The sequence below is a fragment of the Giraffa tippelskirchi genome, chromosome 11 (genome assembly GCF_054371585.1).
Source record: "Giraffa tippelskirchi isolate mGirTip1 chromosome 11, T2T-mGirTip1v1.2.pri, whole genome shotgun sequence".
In the NCBI taxonomy this organism is placed as follows: domain Eukaryota; kingdom Metazoa; phylum Chordata; class Mammalia; order Artiodactyla; family Giraffidae; genus Giraffa; species Giraffa tippelskirchi.
Genome location: NC_137285.1, coordinates 133,081,480 through 133,106,975, shown reverse-complemented (window position 1 = coordinate 133,106,975; position 25,496 = coordinate 133,081,480). Strand labels below are relative to the sequence as shown.

Below are 25,496 nucleotides of genomic sequence, written 5' to 3'. Positions count from 1 at the left end.
TTGATTGGACTTGATCCATCATTTTACGGAAAATTAATTATTTCAAATACATGCACCACTTTATGCAACCTGCCTGATTTGCATTGAGGAAAATTCAGCAGAAGTAATTGAGGCACAAGCAAATACTGGCACTGAGTGAACTCAATTTTCATTCCAAATTTCTGCAAAATCCCAAGGCACAACAATATCAGATGCAAGGGGGAAAACAAACAAAAGCAATGTGAAAAGGGAACATGAAGAGAGAATATTACAAGAATCAGAGAACAAAGGGATTGCAAAACTATTTTAGTGCCATAGATGAGCAGTGAGGGCTGCATTCAGGCAAGGTGGAATAAGATATCATATGGCATCCTGACAATTGATGTCTTCATTTAAATGTAAGAATTTACATTCTAATTAGAAAGAATTTACATCTTAATCAGAGGCAGCTGTATTATCTTGTTACTGTTTTTTTCAAAGGTAATGAACTAAAGTACTGCTGTGCTTTTTCAACCAGAAACTAAATAGACAGCATCCAGTGTTATTTTATAGCTTACCTGCTGTAAGCTGTTATTAATATTTTCAAAGATTAAATTTCTACCAAAAATCTTTGAAAAATGAAAATTGTATTAGGCATTAGGCATCACTAGAATGGTATGACAAAGACTATTTAAAGTATTTAAACAAATCCTTTTCTAACTTGTATTTTAAATGTGCTTATTTATCAAGCTAATAGAAGCCTCTTATGATTTATTAATATAATATTGTTTTCGCTTGGGTGGATGTAGAAAAGCTACTAAAGCAGATATGTATCACATTCTGGTGAAACCCTGTTGTTTTTACACTTAGATTTGTTTGTAAGAGATCATTTACTAAATGTAAAACTTTACCTTATTAAAACCATTTAAAGTGTATTCTTTTTTCCTGCCTATGACTTTTAATAAGGAAAGATAACAAATACGTGTGACAATATGTTGATTGTTTTATACTGCTTTGTTACTAAACATTAAAAACATTTAAAAATGTAATGCTTCAGAAATATACACAATTCTGATGGTGTCCAGGATTGCCACAGTTAGTAAAAGTAAAGGAAATAACGCGTTCAAAGGCACACTGTCCTATTCTAGGTTGTTCATAATGGTAGCAAGAACTAGGTATTGATAGTTGGTGTTATCTTTGCAAAATCAAGCCCATCATTCATATGAGAATCAGCACGAGCTCACTGACCCATGGTTTAGCAGAAATTGGGCTTGGCCTAAAAGAAATCAAGCAGGAGAAAATTACAAGTGTTAATAAAAATGTAAAATGCCACCTTTGTCCTTAGCACTAGGCATCTTTAGGTTATTGATACTTATTCTCATCAGCTGTATCATTAATATGAAGTTGTAATATGGGCCAGTTTTTAATTTGCAGCTTTATGATGTAATTCATTATATATATATTTTTTATTAAAATGGAGGAAAATAATAAAAAGACTAAGAGCTGTATCTACCAGTCTATTGAATAAATGACTAATGTGGTTAATTTGGTCAAAATATTTGATTTTTTGATTTAAAAATTATAGAGTCTAAAATAATTCTGAGTTACCAATTTATCTGTATTATCATACTTATTTTCTAGACCTATATGTATAGAAGAAAAACAGATCACATATGAATGTGCTATACTTTAAGAAATGAAAAACAGAAAAAATCCAGGTAGATGTAAAAAAAAAAAAAAGATGGAATTAATTTTAAGGTGGCATTTTTCTAACCTGGGCCACCCTGATGACAAAGAGGAGATAATTATTAGTTCACTGGTGCTTTTTCTTATATTTCCACTAAAGACAATTTATGGAGGAAATGATTCAGATGGGCCTGACTGAATTACTGGCTCTGAAAGATAGCTTTATATTGCTGTCAGATACCGTCAGCCCACTTTTGAAAGGTTTATTTGTCTATGGCTCTTCTGTGTGTGACTTGTTATGAGGGCACCTAACACCACATAGCACACAGTGTGTCTTCATTTTCAAAAGTATCTCAGATAAGTTTTTGATTATCCTTAGGTTTATGAAAATTGTTTGCCTTTTTGAAAAGGATATCTAGAAATAAGCACATTTTGCTTTTGATACTTACATATGGTTCAGAGTTTAATACCATGTCCTTTGAGTTAAGAGTGTACCAGAATGCTATATCTACCATGATCAGTTTTCTTCTTGGCCCATGGTTATGGTAACCATACATATTCATATCCAATCTAAAAGGGCATAATAAAATACATGTTTCCTTTTAGTCTGTCTCTTGTTTCCCTATAACTTTGGGCTTGGATTATCACAATTGTTCCCTAAATAGCTTCTTGCTTGTAGTTACCTCCTCATCTAATGCCTCCTTTCTGAAACTGACAGCCTAAAGTCATGGCCTCTAATCATCCCTATTATAAGGGATGATTAGCTCTGTTAGATACATGGTATAGAAGAGACATGAATTCTAATCCTGATTCTATTGCTATCTGGGTCTCACTTTTCACATCTGTAAAATGAAGAGGTGTGAGTTTATTTTAATGGCCTGTTTTTTTAAAAAATTAAATGACTCCAAAAAAAAAAAATATTACATGACTCCATTCTTAACTACTGTGTCTACTCCTTGTGTTTTAGTTATTTCATACCTATTAACTTATCATTTTCAACTCCAACCTGAAATGCATTTTTTTCTCTGGCTATACAAATTGTGCTCATTTTCAAGATTCATTTCAAAACATCATCTCTTCTCCACAACACTGGTCTGCTAGTTCTGGTCAATCAACAATAACCTCCTTTCTCTAATGCATGTATTCAACAAATGTTTATTGAATACCTGGTTTGTATGGGGGCTTCCCTGATGGCTCAGTGGTAGAAGAATCCACTAGAAATATAGGAGTTGCAGGAGATGTGGGTTCAATTCCTGGGTTGAGGGGATCCCCTGAAGGAGGAAATGGCAACCCATTCCAGTATTCTTGCCTGGGAAATCCCATGGACAGAGGAGCCTGGTAGGCTACAGTCCAAGGGTTGCCAAGAATCAGATACAACTGAGCAACTAAGCATGCAAACATACTTTGTAGTAGCAATGATTCTTATTATTGTAGGTAATAAAAATTGAATAAGATGTGCCAGTTATTGTAGTGGACAATTCACATACCTTTTTATCTAATGCTTGGAAGAAGGTAGTTTGTTTTTTTCTTTTTTCCATTACCCTTTTTACTCAAGATGAGGAAAAAGGGACTCAGAATTCAAGTAAGATACTTTCTTGAAAGTGGAAGTGTTAGTCACTCAGTCGCATCTGACTCTTTGTGACTCCATGGACTGTAGCCCGCCAGGCTCCTCTGTCCATGGAATTCTCCAGGCAAGAATTGGTAGCCATTCCCTTCTCCAAGGGCATCTTCCTGACCCAGAGAACGAACCCAGATCTCCTGCATTGCAGGCAGATTCTTTACCGTCCGAGCCACCAGGAAGCCCAAGATACTTGCTTGAAAGTGAAAGTGAAGTCGCTCAGTCGTGTCCAACTCTTTGGGACCCCATGGACTGCATCCTACCAGGCTCCTCTATCCATGGGATTTTCCAGGCAAGAGTACTGGAGTGGATTGCCATTGCCTTCTCCAGGGGATCTTCCTGACCCAGGATTTGAACCCAGGTCTCCCACATTTCAGGCAGATGTTTTACCCTCTGAGCCACAAGGGAAGCCCAAGATACTTGCTTACAGCTAGACAATTAGTAAGTGGCAGAGCTGGGACTAAAATCCATGTCTGCAAACACCAAAGTGTGGTGTATTAATTGCCTTAATAAACTCCCTCTTGGAGACAGGGAGCATATTTAGAGGGTTTTCAGCCACTTGCATATATCAGGCACTTAACACTTCCTTGGCTGTGTCAGTAGGCATTACACCTCCCTGGAGACAGGCCTCCAAAGACTTTTCTTGGAGATGAAGAGTATTTCTTTATAAAGGTAAAGGTATTTCTAATCTGGTTTCTAATGTGGATCTCATAATTTCATTCCCAACTGATACTAAGTTGTTGTATGCATGATGTGTTCATAGTCACACATCATGATGTGTTCATAGTTTCCTGTGAACCCCATACTAACAATTGCCCATTTTGAGCTTATATTCTATCAATCAAATGATTTTGACTCAAATACTGAAAATACTGAATGGTAGGATGTCTGGATCAGAGGAGTATTAAATAGTAGGACATCTAATACAGTCAATTAATTAAAGCACCTCTTTCAAACAGTTGGAATTAGGTTTCAATGTTTTAAAGACCAAAAGGATGTGCTGCCAAAGAAGTCTATATTTGAATTTCATATGCAAATGGAAAATGGGGAAATAAATCACATTTTAATTTCAAACAAAATTGGGAATGCCAATAACAATTTCCCTTGCATACTTATTCAGTTGGTCACACTAACAATGAAGACCTTAGGCATAATAATCTAAACAAGCAGCTTAAAGGAAAAAGTATAATTGATTTAAAATGTGCTCTAGCATTCTTTTTATTGTGACTTTCTTAGGAAGAAGTTAGCAGATAGCTGGCTTCTGTAACTTTATTGCCTAAAACTTCTTTCCCACTGTTGGGAAAAACTAGCGTCTCTCTTAGGGCATCTGTACTGATGTGTTAGTTGAATTTTAAAAAGCACCGGTTTTGCTGTACACCTGAAACTATTAATAACACAGCACTGTAAATGAACTATACTTCAATAACAAAATAAAATGAAATTAAAAAAAAATCAACAGTTTATACAATTGGCATTCACCTTACTGAGACCACCTGATAACCTTTTCTGTTCTAGAGCTGGTCAGATTATGGAAAACAAGTATTTATATATTTATTCAGCTTTATTGAGGTACAACTGATATACAAGAAATTGTACAAAATTAATGTATACATCTTGATGAGTTTGGACATTTGTATACACCTTAATACTATCACTACAATCAAAGAACTAAACATATACATCATATCCAAAAATACCCTTGTATTCTTCTGTAGTGATTTTGTTTGGGGGGGATTGTAAGAACATTTAACGTGAGATCCATCCTCTTAACACATTTTAAAGTGTATAATGCAGTATTGTTAACTGTAAGTAGTATGCCTTAAGGAGATCTCTAGAACTTACTCATCTTGCATAACAAGAATTTTATACTCACTGAACAGTTCTCCATTTCCTCCTCTCCTAGTCCTTGACAACCACCATTCTATTCTCCACTTCTATGAGTTTGACTATTTTAAATACCTCATGTAATATTTATACAAAAAGGTCCTCAGTTAAGGAAATAATGTGATATTGTCAATAAAAACTTGAAATCTTTGATGCTGATAATCTGAAATGTGGATAATATACTTGTAGATAACTGAGAACTGGTTTTTAAAATTCTGCCTTGAAATGCATGCTGCTAAAATTTTAAAATCTAAATTATCTAAATTTAAATATCAGAGTTATATGCCATAGGCTTACATGAAAAACACCTGAGATGAGACAGAATTCTTTAATGGCTTTGGTGTATATTAAGAACAAAGGAAAAAACTGCCCAGAGGATAACACTAAGCATAAGGAACAGAAAAGAAATGTAGTCAAGATAAATAAATGAGAAATCAGATTAATAAAAACAAAGAGAGCATAGGAATAAAATATGGAGTTATTGGTTCACTAGTTTACATTACTGATATAAATTATTTTTATTTAGTTTTCTATAAATTATTTAAAAATAAAATTCAAGAATTAAGACAATAATCTCATGTAGCTATTAAATACTAAATTCCCCAAGGCACTAAGAAACCCACTCCCAGAAGACAACAACTAGCTTTTTCCACCTCGGAACATACCCTATCATTCCCCATGACTCCAGACGAAGAATAAAACAGGCTACACTAAAAAGAAATAGATCCACACATGATCCATATTCACCTCAAACACAAAGACAAAAGTCTAATCAAGAATCACTCAACATTTAAACATACAAGTAATCATGGATACTCAACTTATACATAATGAAATAGTTTATATAAAGCACATGGAAGATGACTTCATAATAGAATTAATATCCTCAAATGGTTAATAAGATGTGCTGTTAGGAAAAGAACCGCTAGAAGCAGGGAAAATTAGAATGTGACTGTCAAAATAAAAAAAGTTCAATTGACTGACAAAACGAACACAAAAGAAGGAATTAGTGAGCTAGAAGATACAGGGTGAAAGAATTCTTCTTCTTGGCTATAAATCAAAAGGGCAAAAAAAAAAAAAAAATCAAATAGAGAAAAGTTAAAAGATATGGACATTTGAGCCAGAAAATTCAACATCTTTGTAACAGGCATTACAGAAGAGAAGAAAGAGAATGGCAGGGAGAAAGCAATTTGCATATAAAAATGGTGATTTATTATGTTATAAGACAGAAGGAGAAACATTAGTAGCAGAAGAAATACTCAAAAATTCTTAAGCTAGAAAATAGAATGAAGCATCTTTTACCGGAAAATATACCTCCCACGTATCTAAAACAAATTCCCTTTTTTAATAATAAGACAATACAATAAATCACATTAAAATCAGGAACAAAGACTGATGTCTAATTTCACCAATATGCTTATACTGCAAGTCCTGGACAATGCAACTGGACAAAAAAAGAAACCTATGTATAAACATCAGAAAACAGAGATATCACAAAACTATCAAAAAAGTAACCAAATACAAGATCAATATTTAAGCATCAATTAAAAAATGTAATGAAACAAAAAAAGAATCTCATTCACAATTGTGAGAAAAAACCCTCACAAAATGTTTAGGAATAAGACTTCTATAAAATGTGCAATCAATGACTACTCACTCTTACAAACATTTATGGGAATACAAAGATAAGAAAAAAAAATGGCAAATTCATGGTGCATATCTTTAAAGAGTTAATAAGTATTTTGGGGTCAAAAACTTCAAAGAATTCCACCAATAAGCATAAAAATAACAAGCTGATAAATGCTACAGAAGTACATGGTTGCTTTGAGGGTATGTAAGAGGAGAAATTGATTTAGTCAGTGAAGTTGCAGAAAGTTTCCTGGTAGTAGAAATTATTCTGATGGGTGTAGGAGGAATTATCTAGGTTGGGGAAAATGTAAAACGTACCTCAAGAAGACTCAACAGTGAGGGCAAGAAGAGAACAATGTCATTTTAAGAAATTAAAACAAAGAAATAAAACGATGTGTGGTAAGCTGTATAATGTCCAGGCTTACCACCAAAGATATCCATGGTCCTAATTCCTGGAAACTGTGACTATGCTATACATGACAAAGGAGAATTTTCAGATGTGACTAAGTTAAGGATCCAGAGAGAGGGAGATTGTCCTGGGTCTAGTATAATCATAAGAATCCTTATAAGAGGAAGGCAGGAGGGTCACAGTCAGAGAGAAGACGATGTGATGAAGAAAGCAGAGGCCTGAGGGCCATGGCCATGAGCTAAGACATGCTGGCAGCCTCTAGAACTGGAAAAGGCAAGAAATAGATTGATTCTTCACTAGAGGAGAGGCTCCAGAAGGAACAAGCCTTGCTGACATCTTCATTTTAGTCCAGTGAGACTGATTTTATAGATCTTCAGAACTATATAACATAATACATTTGGGTTATTTTAAATTATTAAATTTGTGTTAATTTGCTATAGCAGCAATAGGAAACTAATACAGATTCAGTCATGTGTTAGTTGTATAATATAAAGAAAATAGAAAGCATCAGTTATTAAAGGAGAATCAATCAATCCTGCCATGAAATTATATGATGATATGTGAATCACAGAAGACATAAAATAATGCATTGTTATAGAACAGACAGAAGTACTGATACATGAATGCATTAAATTTTTCATACTTATGACACACAAAGATAATTCAATATTTGTTGTAAAGAAAAGTGTACTTTCAATAGATTATACCTGGTAAAATGAAACCTTTGACTAGCTGATATCTTCAGTTGAATATCAAGGATATTATACAGTATTCCAAGTAATAGGAATTTTAAGATTTATTACATATATGTGCATGTATAAGTTATACTTTGTAAATGAAATTATCAGGAGGTATTATATTTAAACATACTTCATTCTGAAAATTTGACATTCAGAATGCCAAACATTTGTGATGTCTAAACAACACAAAGATTAATTTAATACATATTTCTTGCCTCTAGAGAAATTAATATTCATTTTGACAATGGTGGCCTATTTTTTCCATCCAAAGAATAAAATTAAAAATAAGCCATAACCATCAGTATCACTTATTAAGAGACAACAACAACTGACTACATTTGCAGAGAAATTTTAACTTAAGTAATATTTTCTGGAGAGAAAAGAAAGCCTTCCTCAGTGGTCAATGTAAAGAAATAGAGGAAAACAATGGAATGGGAAAGACTAGAGATCTCTTCAAGAAAATTAGAGATACCAAGGGAACATTTCATGCAAAGATCGGCATAAAAAAGGACAGAAATGGTATGGATCTAACAGAAGCAGAAGATATTAAGAAGAGGTGGCAAGAATACACAGAAGAACTATACAAAAAAGATCTTCATGACCCAGATAACCAAGATGGTGTGATCACTCACCTAGAGCCAGACATCCTGGAATGTGAAGTCAAGCGGGCCTTAGGAAGCATCACTAAGAACAAAGCTAGTGGAGGTGATGGAATTCCAGCTGAGCTATTTCAAATCCTCAAAGATGATGCTGTGAAAGTGCTGCACTCAGTATGTCAGCAAATTTGGAAAATTCAACAGTGGCCACAGGACTGGAAAAAGTCAGTTTTCATTCCAATCCCAAAGAAGGGCAATGCCAAAGAATGTTCAAACTACTGCACAATTGCACTCATCTCACATGCTAGCAAAGTAATGCTCAAAATTCTCCAAGCCAGGCTTCAACAGTACGTGAACTGAGAACTTCCAGATGTTCAAGTTGGATTTAGAAAAGGCAGAGGAACCAGAGATAAAACAGCCAACATCTGTTGGATCATAGAAAACACAAGAGAGTTCCAGAAAAACATCCACTTCTGCTTTATTGATTATGCCAAAGCCTTTGACTGTGTAGATCAACACAAACTGTGGAAAATTCTTAAAGAGATGGGAATACCACGTCATCTTAACTGCCTCCTGAGAAATCTGTATGCAGGTCAAGAAGCAACAGTTAGAACTGGACATAGAACAATAGACTGGTTCCAAACTGGGAAAGGAGTATGTCAAGGCTGTATATTGTCACCCTGTTTATTTAACTTATATGCAGAGTACATCATGCAAAATGCTGGGCTGGATGAAGCACAAGCTAGGATCAAGACTGCCGGGACAAATATCAATAAACTCTTATACGCAGATGATACCACTCTTATGGAAGAAAGTGAAGAGGAACTAAAGAGCCTCTTGATGAAAGTGAAAGAGGAGAGTGAAAAAGCTGGCTTAAAACTCAACATTCAAAACACTAAGATCATGGCATCTGGTCCCATTACTTCATGGCAAATAGATGGGGAAACAATGGAAACAGCGACAGACTTTATTTTCTTGGGCTCCAAAATGCATATGGTGGCTGCAGTCATGAAGTTCAAAGACACTTGCTCCTTGGAAGAAAGACAGGGCCAACCTAGGCAGTATATTAAAAAGCAGAGACATTACTTTGCCGACAAAGGTCCGTAGAGTCAAAGCTATGGCTTTCCCAATAGTCATGTATGGATGTGAGAGTTGCACCATAAAGAAAGCTGAGTGCCAAAGAATTGATGCCTTTGAACTGTGCTGTTGGAGAAGACTCTTGAGAGTCCCTTGAACTGCAAGGAGATCCATCCAGTCAATCCTAAAGGAAACCATTCTTGAATATTCACTGGAAGGCCTGATGCTGAAGCTGCAGCTCTAATACTTTGGTGACCTGATGCAAAGAACTGACTCATTTGAAAAGCCCCTGATGCTGGGAAGGACTGAAGGCAGGAGGAGAAGGGGACGACAGAGGATGAGATGGTTGGATGGCATTACTGAACTTGATGGACATGAGTGTAGGCAAGCTCCAGGAGTTGATGATGGACAGGGAAGTGGTGTGATGTAGTCCATGGGGTCGGAAAGTGTTGGACAGGACTGAGCGAATGAACTGAACTGAACTGAACCCCCTCCAGTATTCTTGCCTGGAGAATTCCATAGACAGAAGAGCCTGGTGGGCTACAGTCCGTTGGGTTGCAAAGAATTGGAAACAACTGAGCGATTGCAAAGAGTCGGATACAACTGAGAGACTAACACTTTCACTTTCAACAGTAATACATCTAAATATAGACACATTTTATATGGTGACTTCAAAAGTCTTAATTTTTAATCATTAGAAAATAATCTTTAAGTCATATACTATTGTACATTAAAAATTTATAATATTTTCTTTCATCTAAGTTAGAATTTGTTTCAAGAAATAAAAATGAGTGTTGTATCTTCTGTTTGAATCAACCACATATGGTTTGTAGTTGTTTTTCTGTTAATTACTAAGTTTTTCTAATTTGAAACAGATACAAAAATCCACAATACAAGAACAGGATCTGAAACGATAAGAGATAATTTGCCTTGATGCATTTGCAATAAGATGACTGCATTGCAGACTAAATGTATTGTTTTTTTTTGAATACTCTATTACTATTGTAAGCAGAACAAACGCACAGATGGCATGGGTCATAAAAATATAATTAAGGTTTACAATATCGTTCCTATCAGATTTCAGAAGTGTGCTCTAGCTTAAGTTAGAGTGCTGTGTGTGAATGCATATAACATTTTTGAATTTGAAGTTTTTGGATAAATATATGAAACCTGACATATTTATCTGTTTCATGCTATTTCCACTTCCCTCCATGTTCTTGGCCTTCAGTTTCAGGCAATTTGAAAATTATTTTAGGAGAGACCATATTAACTAAAATGAAACAAAACAAAACAATTGTACTAAATCCTTTTAAAACAGAAAATACTTGATCTCCTTAAAAAAATGTGATGTAAAATACTGGCATGGATTACCACCAGAGGAATCACATGCTTGTGCTAGGACACCTGGATGACTACAGCCAAGGCACAAGCTGCCTGGAGAGACAAGATAGAGGAGACACACTTTTGAGGTCTCTTTTGGTCTAGTTATTTTGCATTTCAATAAAATGATGATAATAGCAATCAGATAACCACCTCAAATCCTGTTGTAAATGAAGCAGGGTGCTGCTGCTGCTAAGTCGTTTCAGTCATGTCCGACTCTGTGCGACCCCATAGATGGGAGCCCACCAGGCTCCCCCGTCCCTGGGATTCTCCAGGTAAGAACAGTGGAGTGGGTTGCCATTTCCTTCTCCAATGCATGAAAGTGAAAAGTGAAAGTGAAGTCGCTCAGTCTTGTCCGACTCTTAGCGACCCCATGGACTGCAGCCTACCAGGCTCCTGCATCCGTGGGATTTTCCAGGCAAGAGTACTGGAGTGGAGTGCCATTGCCTTCTCCATGAAGCAGGGTATAAGTACGTAAATGATGTGAAAAAAGTATATTTATACTTTGAAAAACACTGGTTAAACTTTATGATCAATGCGTGTATGATCAGTTGTTCAGTCATGTCTGACTCTTTGCAACCCCAAGGACTGTAGCCCATCAAGCTTTTCTGTCCATTGAATTTTTCAGGCAAGAATACGGGAGTGGGTTGCCATTTCCTGCTCCAAGGAATCTTCCCAAACCAGGGCTCCAACCTGGGTCTCCTGCATTGGCAGGAAGATTCTTTACCACTGCACCACTTGGGAAGCCCTTTTGATGAATAGTAATTGTTTAATTACCAGAGATCAAACTGCCAACATCTGCTGGATCATCGAAAAAGCAACAGAGTTCCAGAAAAACATCTATTTCTGCTTTATTGACTATGCCAAAGCTTTTGACTGTGTGGATGACAATAAACTGTGGAAAATTCTGAAAGAGATGGGAATACCAGACCATCTGACCTGTCTCTTGAGGAACCTGTATGCAGGTCAGGAAACAACACTTAGAACTGGACATGGAACAACAGACTGGTTCCAAATAGGAAAAGGAGTACATCAAGGCTGTATATTGTCACCCTGCTTATTTAACTTATATGCAGAGTACATCATGAGAAACACTGGGCTGGAAGAAACACAAGCTGGAATCAAGATTGCCTGGAGAAATATCAATGACCTCAGATATGCAGATGACACGACCCTTATGGCAGAAAGCAAAGAAGAATTAAAGAGCCTCTTGATGAAAGTGAAAGAGGAGAGTGAAAAAGTTGGCTTAAAGCTCAACGTTCAGAAAACTAAGATCATGGCATCTGGTCCCATCACTTCATGGGAAATAGGTGGGGAAACAGTGGAAACAGTGTCAGACTTTATTTTTGGGGGCTCCAAAATCACTGCAGATGGTGATTGCAGCCATGAAATTAAAAGACGCTTACTCCTTGGAAGGAAGGTTATGACCAACATAGATAGCATATTTAAAAGCAGAGACATTACTTTGCCAACAAAGGTCCGTCTAGTCAAGGCTATGGTTTTTCCAATGGTCATGTATGGATGTGAGAGTTGGACTGTGAAGAAAGCTGAGCACCGAAGAATTGATGCTTTTGAACTGTGGTGTTGGAGAAGACTCTTGAGAGTCCCTTGGACTGCAAGAAGATCCAACCAGTCCATCCTAAAGGAGATCAGTCCTGGGTGTTCATTGGAAGGACTGATGTTGAAGCAGAAACTCCAATACTTTGGCCACCTCATGCGAAGAGTTGACTCATTGGAAAAGACCCTAATGCTTGGAAGGATTGGGGGCAGGAGGAGAAGGGGACGACAGAGGATGAGATGGTTGGATGGCATCACCGACTCGATGGACATGGGTTTGGGTAGACTCTGGGAGTTGGTGATGGAGAGGCAGGCCTGGCGTGCTGCAATTCATGGGGTCGCAAAGAGTTGGACACGACTGAGCAACTGAACTGAACTGAATTGTTTAAATCTCCCATGGGATTTATCAGTAAAGAGGCTATCTAAATTTGAAAGGTGTTAGAACTGTTTTGGGGACAGCTGGGCAATAAGGGTTGTTGTACATAAATACCAGCATGTTGCATGTCTGTCTTCTTTCTCTGTTTACCTTGCTTCATAAGACTGTTGACAAAGCCACTGGTACAAGGCCTATGAGGCTGAGGGGCTCTAAGAATTCAAACATAGGGTTCACAGGATCCTCTGTATGTATCATGTTTAGCAGTCAAGAAAGCAAAATTAATAGAGACTGCAGGCTCTGACTATAAGATGTAACTCAAATACGCAGCCCCCAAAACACAACCAAGAATTGAAAGTAACTTTGGTGTTAATTCATCTGCAATGTCTAATAAAAAGTGCTAGCAGTTATAATTTCTTGAGTGCTCTCTATACATTTCCTTGTGTGCTAAGTGCTTAATATAAATAATATTCATTTTCTTGATAAAAATGTTTATATTAACTACTGCTTGTAACAATCTTTTGAATAGGCATTATTATCATTATTTCACACATAGCTCCAGAGTAGAGAGACCTTCATCTGTCAGTGTGAGGACAGAAGGACTGGTGTGACCTCCGGGCTGCTGTCTGCATGGGGCTGGTTCCTCCTGTGTTTTTATACAAACAAATCTGAGACAGGATCTGTTGGTCAGCCTGTGTCTGGGATCCCAGGGCTGGAACTAGGGTTCAAGTGAGGTTGGTAGGTCTTCCCAGGTGGTGCTAGTGGTAAAGAACCTGTTTGCTAATGCAGGAAACATAATGAGACACGGGTTCCTGGGTTGGGAAGATACTCTGGAGGAGGGCATGGCAATCCACTTTAGTATGAGCGTGGAGAATCTCATGGACAGAGGAGCCTGGTGGGCTACAGTCCACAGGGTTACAAAGAGTTGAACACAACTGAAGCAACTTAGCACACATGCATGAGTGCTAACGGAAGAGTTTTGAGGGATTGAATACCTTATAAAAGATCACATAACTAAAAAAAGCTGCAGTCAATTAAAACCTATTGTTCAGAAATTTTTTATACATAGAATGTATACCTAACATAGTATAAGTATATAACACACACTAAATGAATAAATAGCATATATTATGGTTAAATACCAAATGCCAGCTAATGTCTATGGAGAGGAAGAATCACTTACAGAGGAAAATCCATGAATCAGATTTTAAATATACTGTATGTATGTGTAAAATATACATAAAATTTATCTTCTAACCATTTAAAGTGTATATTTCAGTGTCATTAAGTACATTCACAACATTGTAATACAACCGCTACTATCCATTTCTAGAACTTTAAATCATCCCAAAGTGACACTCTGTCCCCATTAACCAATAACTCCCCTTTCTATTCAAAATGTACTTTAATTCAAACCTATCTATTTACTTAAAATCTCAGAATGTTAGTGCATAAAGCTGTTTTGTTTTAACATGTATAAGCATATTATAATCCTAGGTACCTGCTATGCAATTACAGGAGATGAAAATGTTCACTTTTGGAAATGCCATTATAATTTTTTTTTTTTTTACTAAAGAAAATAGATTTAGAAGGACAGACAGAAACATACTTCATCAATATATTACTTGTTCCCTACTGTGGCTAACAGTTGATGCTTTCTTAAGCTATGAGTTAAAAAAACTAAAGATACATACACTAAGGAGTAAAGGTATAACTGACATGCTAGTTAGAAAATGTTTTTGTTTGTCTCCTTTTTGAAAAGAAAAAAATTCTGTCTTTACTGCTCAGTATTGAAAATACATCTTCTATTTCACTAGATAAAATAAGAATTATCAAGGCTCAATTTAGAGTAATATATTGAAAATGTACATAATTACAATCTGCAAAACTCTTACATCTATAAAGCTCTTAAGCTAGTAAACTGAAAACACAGGAAAAGAAAACTGACTCAGTCATCAAGATACAGGAATAAGAGTGGAAAGAAGCAGTTTTGGAACCCAGGAGACACAGCTATTTAAAAAATTATGTTCGGGCCACAGTCTTTGACATTTATTTAAAATAGTTTTGACATTATTTTAAAATAGGACATTGAATATCTCTGCCCCAAGATAAATCAAATAACATTAGAAGTTAATTAAGCCAACTGTATTCTTTTACTCATAAACAATCTTATTTCAAACACATATATGTTTAAGTAGCAAAACTAGAACACTTGGTAATTTCCAGAAGATCACTTAAAGGCATGTAAAGAATAAGAATGTAAGTAGATTTGGGATAGAAGAAGCTTACTGAAAAGCTACTTAAGCAATGGTGACAGGGTAAAGAATAAAGAATAATATTTAGCCCTCAAAATGGACTTACCTATACTGGCTGTATAACTGAAAATATCTAACTATATTTTCCTTTCACAGTTAATAACATTAAAAAAAAGAATGTTTGAACACAAAATCATTAATTATACCTAAAATGATATGGCCAGACACAGGATCCAGGAAAGACCATTTTCTTACACAGCAGTTCAAGTCAATGACTGTGTGAATTTTTAAAAACACATTAGGCATTAGGCACATTCAAGTGATCAGTAAATCACTTTAGAAAAAAAGTAGTGACTTAAGTCCACATGTATGCTGTAATTCTGTAAGAGAGAAGGAAATGTTACTGGGTAAGAGGGTTGGAGGGGCTTTCCAGGTGGATCAGTGGTAAAGTATCCACCTGCCAATGCAGGAGACACAGGTTCGATTCCTGGGTTGGCAAGATTCCCCGGAGAAGGAAATAGCAACCCACTCCAGTCTTCTTGCTTGGCAAATCCCATGGACAGAGGAACTTGGTGACCTATAGTCCATGGAGTTGTAAAAGAGTCAGATACGACTCAGTGACTAAACAACAACAAAGAGGGCTGGAATGCAGATGAGAGGAAGAAATTTACTCACTCGTACATTCATACGACTATGTAAGAAATAGATGATGAAAAAGAAAAAGGTTTTCTTTTTTTCTTTAGGATGCATTTGAAATTTACAACACACAACATGCCCTCTTGGTGAAACTAATGATGAAGCTCTAAGAGCCATCTTGTAAATCCGAACTCCAAAAGTCAGAACTTGAATGCAAATGTCTCTGTTTTGCCTCAATAATCTGTTATCCAGACTGGCATCCTAGGGGCTACTTAGGATATGGGATTAGGAGACTTTGGTTTTGGACTTTGTTTTGTCACTTTCTATGCGAGATTGGAAAACTTATTTATCCAGGCTTTGGATACCTTACACAAATCTACAACTTTTATCCTCAATTCACAAATTTAGAAACCTCTGAAAAACAACTCATTTAGTGGCACAATGTGGCCTGAAATGACATTAAGCTATTTACAGTTTTTATTAACTCTGTGTAACTACTCATATGTTTTTTGACTGAAATACTAATTTTTGATTATGAGGTATTTGGGCTTCCATGGTGGCTCAGCGGGTAAAGAGTCTGTCTGCAATGTGGGCGAGCTGGGTTCCATCCCTGGTTTGGGAAGATCCCATGGAGAAGGAAATGGCAACCCACTCCAGTATTCTTGCCTGAAGAATCCCATGGACAGAGGAGCCTGGCAGGCTACAGTCCATGGGGTCACAAGAGTCAGACACAATTTAGTGACTAAATCACCACCATGAGGTATTTGCTATATTACCATTTCAATAAACACTACAATAATTTATTTTGAAATACCTTCAAACATAGAAAAGTATGCAACAACAGAACAAAAAATTTCCATATTCCTCTCACCTAGATTCCCTAACTTTCACATCTCTTTCTCTTTTTAGTGAAATCTAGATATACCTCTCCAAATATGTGTGTACACCCATACTTAGCCCTTTTCTGAACCATTTAAGAACAAGCAGCATAGATGATTCCCATCGTCCGCAATTGCGTTGGTGACTATTTTCCAGAACAAGGACTTTGTCATATATAGTCACAATATAATTGTTCAAGTCAGGAAATCAACATCAATATAACACTACTGTCCATCTGTAGACCCCAATCACACTTTGTAAATCATTCCAGAAATATTAAGACACCCAATCTTTCTCAATATTCTGTTTCTCCCTACCTTTCAGGCTCTCAACAGTTTTTCAACAATACAAGACTCTCATTCTGTAGACTAATCAGAAACCTAGATCTATCTGATATGCCCTCTTGATCAATGCTTTTGGGGCAAGAGACCACTAATAGGACATACTGCTCTTATAGTGTCTCACAACAAGGTGAGGTACCACACATTATGTCAACTCACTTGTGATATAAACCTTGATCACCTGGTTGTCCTGTTCATCAAAGTCACCATTCTGCCCTTTGTAACTTATTAGTAATTTGTGAAAGAAATATTCTGATATTGTCATTATCCTCTTCTTCATCAGATCTGATTAAACCTACCAGCCTATCTTAGCCTCCAACTGACAATACTTCTGCCTAAATTGAAAATAACTCTTATTGTTAATGGTAATTTTCTACTTCATCACTCCTTTAATGTTTATTATTTGATATTCTCTAAGAAAGAGGTTTCCCTATCTATCTATCTATCTATCTATCTATCTATCTACCTACCTATCTGTCTATTACCTATCTATCATCTATCTATCTGGGTTTCCTTGGTGGCTCAGATGGTAAAGAATCCACCTGCAATGTGGGAGACCTGGGTTCAATCCCTGGATTGGGAAGATCCCCTGGAGGAGAGCATGGCAACCCACTCCAGTATTCTTGCCTGGAGAATCCCCATGGACTGTAGCCTGCCAGGATCCTCTGTCCATAGGGTTGCAAAGAGTTGGACATGACTGAGTGACTAAGCAGACACACACATCTATCTATTTACCTCAGCATGAATACTTGGATTTCGATTTTACTCAGTGGGTTATTTTCCATTATTTATTTTGAAGCTCAAATTTCCAAGATTTGGCTAGTAGGATATTCTTCAAAGTGGCTCCTGTGCCTTTTCTCATGTCCCCATCATTCTTTGAGTATCTCTCTACTTTTGGGCATAAATTCTAGTCTCACGTTCCACTTTCCGTGTACCAGTTCTAGAAAGGGCTATTTTGCCAAGAGGCCTCCCCTCCCTCCCTCTTCTTTTTGGTTGCAGATGATACATAGAAACCAACATCTGGGTACTTGGAGTGCTCCTTAGATTGCTATTGTTTCCAAGCTCTCCAGAAGACAAAGCTAAGAAATACGTGTATGGATATAGTACATAAACACACACATTTAAATGCATCTGTAACTATTTCTACATTTATCTGTAATATGTGTGTGTGTAAACATATGTGTAAACATATGTGGTATATACCCATGAGCATTTATGTTTGTTTGTTCTAAAATTACCTGTTTCAAATGTCAAGCAATATTCTCTAGTGAAACAGAGTTTGCTGAACAAATTTTTATTCACTATATTCATATGCTACATAGCTTTATGTATTTTGATATTAGTCCCTTTTGGCTTTAGTCTTGTAAGATTGAGAGATGCTGGTCTTTTATTTTGCCTTCCTACAGCAACCACCTGGTCCTCATTCCATTTCTATGATTATGTTTGTAAAGAAAATCTATTGGGGTAGAGAATTAGCAAGGAAGAAAAACAGGAAAAATATTTAAATTTTCCTATGAATATCCCAAATGCAGTTACAAATATCTGCATAGAAAATGTATTTTTTTAATTCATACCTAATACAAAAGTAAAAAAAAAAAAGATATGAATTAAATACAAACCATTTAGGACATTTAAATTATTTAAAATCTGCTCAAACACACCAATATAGTTAAGAAAAATAAATAACTCACAGAAAGATAAAGGGTTTACCTAAAATAGGCTTATATGACTAAAATTTATCAGTTTAATACAAATATGTGTTTAAAGTTTCAAATTTAAGTATACTATGCATATTTTATACTGAATTAGACTAACAAACCACCCCCGCTACAGCTGGTAAGATTAAACAACAGTATTCAAATCTGATTTGGACAGAACAGCTGTTCAAATGCCAGGGCGTACTTTACTTAAAAATGTGACCATTTAGGTCTGTTAAATATAAACTGCTGTTCTGGTTATGTTCATGCATTATTTTCCCCCAAAAGTCCTTTAAAAAATCTTTTTTTCCTGATAGAATCACTACTGAAGTTCAATGGGTCTTTTTTTTTGAACTTAATTATCTCAACTTTCTGAAAAAATGACTATGACAATTTTCTTACCTCATCTCCTCTCTCTCACACACACCTCATTTTCCTCACGGCTGCTCTTGGCAATACAAAAATAATACAATAATTGGAAAAGTGGTATTGCTTTTGATGGGGCCCTGATTATCTCTTTTGAATCTTAAGCAATATTCTCTAGTGTAACAGGCTTTGCTGAACAAATTTTTATTCACCTAATTCATATGCGTAGTTGCATTTAAATTCCTCATTTTTGACAGAAACAAATTTGGACATTTTAAATATAGAAAATAATTTCATCATGGCTACATAGTATATATGTTAAATTACAAACTATGTAAGTACCATTCTCAAGGATAAAACAAAATAAATAAAATCCTAAAGCTCCCAAGAATAGCCACCAATAGTTCATTTAAAGGATGTCATCACCAATCAAAGGCCATGAACCTGTTTGCACTGAAGGAGGTGACCCATTATTTAATTTCTTGAAAGTGAAAAGTGAAAGTGAAAGTTGTTCAGTCATATTCTACTCTTTGCGACCCCGTGGACTATACAGTCCATGGAATTCTCCAGGCCAGAATACTGGAGTGGGTAGTCTTTCCCTTCTCCAGGAGATCTTCCCAACCCAGGACTGAACCCAGGTCTCCCGCATTGCAGGCAGATTCTTTACCAGCTGAGGCCACAAGGGAAGCCCAAGAATACTAGAGTGGGTAGCTTATCCCTTCTCTAGCGGATCTTCCCAACCCAGGAGTCAAACCAGGGTCTCCCGCATTGCAGGCGGATTCTTTACCAACTGAGCTATCAGGGAAGCCCCCATTAATTTCTTGGGACTTGGGAAAAAAGTAAGATGCTCTTGAAGAAATTACTTTCTAAGATAAACCTCCTTAACCTTGTATCCAAAGGAGAACATGACTTCTTCATGATACTTCAGAAACTGAAATGAAGCTCTGATAGAGAAAACTTTCACTTCAGCAGGAAGAAGACACAGATGGAAGGCATTATCATCCTGCTGGAAAAGGAAACAAAGCCTTAGGGTCAGAGAGTCTTCCAAAGTCAGACAAGAAGTCAACAGTTGCTCCTCAACAAGAAACTGGCTTAAGGTTCATACCATTCAACATGTTACATTCTTTGAGAGGGGAGTGGAGTCCATGTTCCTCTCTTCCTTACCTAGTAAATACAGGGCATTTGCCAGGAGTCAGAAACTCTGCTAGGCTTGGGGATTCAATGATGTACTAATCATGTGGTCCCTACATTTATGGAAGTGAGCATGTAGAAGGGGAGGCTACTGCTGTGAAAGGAAAGGTACAGGATGCTGTGCGAGCACGAGTGGCGTCTGATCCAGACTCGGTGTGGATGGAACAGAGAAGTCCTCAAACCATAGCCTGAAGGATAAACGGACGTGAGCCTGGTTGAGATGACAGGGGCAGGAAGTAGAGAAGTTGTTAGATGGAACTTTCCAATCAGAGGCAACAGCATGTGTGAATATATTTTTGAGGAACTGAAGGAACTCAAGTATAGCATAGGTACATTCCTGTCTGCACCAAGGTGAGCAACGGTGCTAGAAGTAAAGAGACAATACATGGGCACAGGTGGGGACTTTACTGTGTCCTTGAAAATGGAAACCTACGGCTAATTTTTTTTTTTTTAATGAAAAGAGTAGGTCAATTCAGAAACTGTTCTTTAAATGAAGAGATCAAAATTCATGATGACATTAGTAGGGCAAGAGAGAGTAAAGGGAAGATTCTACTTCTAAAACTACTATTTTTTTTTTTTATTTTTTACATTTTAGGTCATAGCACTTATTGATCACCTGAACTTAGGTTGGTTACATTTTAGATTATAGGCACCTCATCATTAAAATGAGGGGGTTGAAAAGATAGTCTCTCCTGCTCTAGTGTTTGGGTCTGTTAGTTATATGACCATCAGGATCATAGTATCAAAACTCTGCTCCTTGAGAGCCCTAGATTCCTTCTAGTTATCCACTCAAGTGGAGCAGCTCCAATTTTGTCAGATTTCTTTACTGAGCTTCTGGTAAGATTTTTATATAGGAAGGGCTTAAAAAGTTGAATTAAAAATTGAGTTTTTGTTTCATTGCCTTGTTGCATTGATCTCTAACATTTAAATCCTTGTGCATGTGTGCATGCTAAGTCGCTTCAGTAGTTTCCAACTCTTTGCGACCCAGTGGACCTTAGCTGACCAGGTTCCTCTGTCCATGGGATTCTCTAGGCAAGAATATTGGAGTGGGTTGTCATGCCTTCCTCGAGGGGATCTTCCCAACCCAGGGATCGAACCTGCATCTCTTATGTCTCTTGCATTGGCAGGCGGGTTCTTTCCTTACTTAAAATATGAGGTAGTTCCCTTACTGGTCTGAATACAAGGCTAAATCTATGAGCTCTTGAATGATTTTTTAATACCCTGAGATAAGATCTTTGTTATTCAGTAAGAAGCTGATTGAGAAATGTCATAAATTCTCTCACATTTAACAGCTTTGTGTCATCTCAGGAAATCTAATTAGGAAAAATGCTATTGTAAATATTTATATACCCAGTCATTGTGTTTACTGTCCTAAATTCAGAAATAACAAAGAAACTTGTTCTTTGGTTTAAAAAGTGAATATAGAAGTACCATTTTATTTGGTAAGGTTAAAAAAAAACAACATTGGCAGTTAGTAAAGCAGTCCTAAATTTACTATAGACTATTTTTTTTAAGCTTGAAGATAAAACTGAAGCTTTATAAACGAGAAAATGATGTACTAAAAGCAAGACACTAAATCACTTTTAAACACCAAACACAATTTATGCCTGACTTTAAAACTCATCCACAAAACATTAATCTACACAAAGGCCAGAAGCTGAATGAAGCATAATTTGTGAAACTGATACCTTCCATCACAACCTCTAGCTGAAAAGGTCATTAGATATATTATATCTAAGTGAGCAGCTTATCCCTGCTTCATTACTGATAATTAAGACAAGTAATATTTTCTTGACAGTAATGTGTCCATTAACAGATACACTCTAGTTTGCATAAAATAAGCATTAATTACCATAGTACTACCACAGATTAAAAAAAATTAAGTACCTGTAATTTCCTTAAAGAATTAACAGCCTCAGAAAACATAATGTACATATTAAGAAATTCATCTTTTGTCATGTTTTAAATTCATAAAGTACATAACAAAAAAGGTATTCAGAAAAAAGTAATCAAGGAAAATGAAGGTACTTGTGACTGGGTATCATTTCAAAATTATCTACTCTGACAAATTCATTCAGATTAAAAATTTTAGATATAAATATTCCATCTAAGATTGTTCAGCTAGTTCATGTAGATTGTGCTCCTGATGAGCTTTGAGTACTTCCGTGTTTCTTAAATTGCTGAACCTAAATTATTAATGTTGTGTTAATTCAACCAAGTCCTCTTATCTAGCCATCACTAGTGACAGGTTTCTATTGAACTTAATTTCAGTAAAATTTAAACATTAACTAAAAAAAAAAATTATCTGTACTAACTTGCTTTGCTGAGCCACTTGAAATGCTACTAGAAAAGCAGCTGCTCTTTATAAGACTTAAGTCTTTTTTTAAAAAAAATTATTGGGGTATAGTTGATTTACAATGCTGTGTTAGTTTCTGCTGTACAGCAAATTGAATCAGTTACACACATACACTTACCTGTTCTTTTTTAGATTCTTTCCCCATGTAGGTCATTACAGAATATTGAGATGAGTTCCCTGTGCTATACAGGTAGGTTCTTATTAGTTATTTATTTTATACATGGTAGTGTGTATATGTCAATCCCAATCTCCTAATTTATCCCTCAAGACTTTTTAAGTATTAATGTAGAAAACTTGGGGAGTAACCAAATGGCATTCTGGTGTTCAAAAAATTTAAAATAGTTTCCAAAGTATTTTCCTGAAGAAGTACATTAATGTCTCAAATAAGAAAGCACACAAGACCACCTGTTCAGTCAAGAAGACCTTGTGTGTGCGCTCAGTTGCTTCAGTCACGTCCGCCTCTTTGAGACCCCATGGACTGTAGCCCACCAGGCTCCTCTGTCCATGGAATTTTCCAGGCAAGAATACTGGAGGGGGTTGTCATTTCCTTCTCCAGGGGATCTTTCCAACCCAGGGATTGAACCTGTGTCTCTTGCCTTGCAGGCAGATTCTTTACTATCTGAGCCACCAGGGAAGCCCTTTAACTATTACTAGTTAATGACTAATATTTACTATGTGACTAATATTTAAGCATGTGTACAATGTACTTACAGCATTTTCTCAGTTTATCCCATAGCTATTTAATGATGCTAATACTATGATTGTTCCAATTCTACAGACAAGGAAAAAAGGAAACAACTTGCCTACATTAATATAACTAGTAACTGGTGGGATAGGTCCAGTGGACTTGTGCCTGGTACTCTTAACTATACTGCACATTTTTGCCAACAGATTGACTTGTTTCAAGTGTTGCCCTTTTCAGGACTGCCAACCAGATAACATTTCTTAATTGCTTATTTGTGCAAAGAACTAGAAGCCAACACAGTACTTGGTCAGTAGCTTGTGAGGAAACTCACACTTGAAAAGAAGTGAAAATGGGGGTAGAAGTAGTAATTTATGGTCTGAAATTCTTAACTAGGTGTCATTCCAAACTGCAGTTTACCAGGTCAGCATTGAGCACGTGGTTCATCTTTGTAGAAAAATCGAGCAGTAAGACAGACAAGGTACTTAACTCCTCTGCATCTCAGTACATTAATCAGTAAAATGATAATAGACCCAATTTCAAAGTTGCTGTGAGGATTAAATGAGTTAACACAAGTGTCCAGTATAGTGCCTTGCCAATACTCTTGAGTTGTTACAGCTTACAACACCTTGAGATCACACCAGAGAAAGAGGATTCTTCAAAGCACACTTGGTCCTTACTGCCCAGACCCTGAGTCCTGTCTTTTGAGGAATCATGTTAAGTCACTAGTGCACTAGTGTGTCATAAACCTCAAGTGTGCTGGGGTGAAAAAAAAGCTGATGACTATTTAGTGGGACATTACACATTCTCACCTGGGAAAGCAGTTAGCTGGGGCCAAGTAGGGGTGTGTATAGAGGGTGTGTGTGTACGCTCAGTTGTATATGACTCTTTGCGATGCCATGGACTGTAGCCCTCCAGGTTACTCTGTCCCTAGAATTTTCCAGGCAAGAAGACTGAAGCAGGTGGCTATTTCCTACTCCAGGGATGAACCCGTATCTCTTGCTTGGCAAGCAGTTTCTTTACCATTGAGCCACCTTGGAAGCCCCTATAGAGGTTAAGGGGCATGAAAAACTCTCCCCAAACTAATGCTCTAGGAGCAGTGTGGGTTGAGGAGATATAATATGCTTTAGCAGTGTACAACAGAGGATTTGAATCACAAGTGTATTTGAATCCTGGCTCTATTTACCAGCCATGTAACACTGGGAAAATTACTGAAGCTCTTTGGCCTCTTCTTTAGAGTTACATGAAGACAAATGAAATTAGATATATAAAGGAGCTGGCACAGTAGCTGACACAGTAAAGATGAAAAGCTAAGGCACAGTGAGGTCAGGTAATGTTCCTAAGGTTACATGACTAGGTTATACAACTAGTCATTGGAAGAATCTTCTGCTCTGTGCCAAGAGAGAAACACAGGTGATGAGTATAAAATAATGCATAGCTATTTAGAGACATAAATGTGGCTAGAAGAAAGATTAGTTTCTAGAAAGACTGGCATAAGCTGGATATGCATGGAAGGGTTTCAGTGCAGGAACATGATGTAGCTGAACAAAAAAACAATAGTGTTCTCATGCAGCTGTGCATCAGTTTGAAAAAGACGTAGTAAGCTTTACTTTGAAATTTGATTCTTTCTGAAAAGCCCACTATGATTCAAGTGCCCTACACATGTAAACACATTATCTTGATTAATCTTAGGTAGAAAGTAATTATTACTCATATGGCTTTCCTATTTTCAGACAAATTTATCACCAGATAAGAATTTTATTGCTTCTGGTCAAAAGCAAACATTTTCAGAGCCAAAATTTTCTTTAAAGAAATAAAGTTTAAAATAGAATGAGGATAGGAAGCTACTAAAATACTTACAGTTTCTCATTAACTTGAACTTTGTAACCCATTCAATAGGAGAGGCTATAGACACAATTGGATAAACTGGTTTCATATATAAAATTCTATTTTTAGTTTTCTACAAAGTCGTTGGGAGTCCCTATTTTAGTAAGTACAAATAAACCACTGTAATATTAAAGATCCAAAATGTGCATTTTCTTTTTAGGAAGAGGAAGTATTTGACTGGTCATTGGCCAAACCTTGTTTGAGTGTCTACCATATTTGCTGTTAGAGAAGGCAATGGCAACCCACTCCAGTACTCTTGCCTGGAAAATCCTATGGATGGAGGAGCCTGGTAGGCTGCA

The 25,496-nt window shown here is 36.5% G+C and overlaps 1 protein-coding gene across 14 annotated transcripts in view; it reads right to left on the bottom strand.

Annotated features, from left to right (window-relative positions):
- The window catches only part of ELP4 (elongator acetyltransferase complex subunit 4), a 225,989-nt gene that overhangs the window by 63,563 nt on the left and 136,930 nt on the right, over nt 1–25,496 (bottom strand). For 3 of the 14 annotated variants that reach the window (XM_081544096.1, XM_081544082.1, XM_081544081.1), the window contains 2 exons: nt 19,968–20,087; nt 18,297–18,474 (listed from right to left, as the gene is read on the bottom strand). The exons of 8 other annotated variants lie outside the window; for them this stretch is intronic. In XM_081544096.1, coding sequence (XP_081400222.1) covers nt 18,439–18,474; nt 19,968–20,087 — 156 coding nt within the window. In that variant the 3' untranslated portion in view covers nt 18,297–18,438. Of the gene's footprint in view, nt 1–18,296; nt 18,475–19,967; nt 20,088–25,496 lie in introns of those variants that run through there. 3 more of the 14 variants (XR_014069373.1, XR_014069372.1, XM_081544083.1) reach the window with 2 other exon arrangements.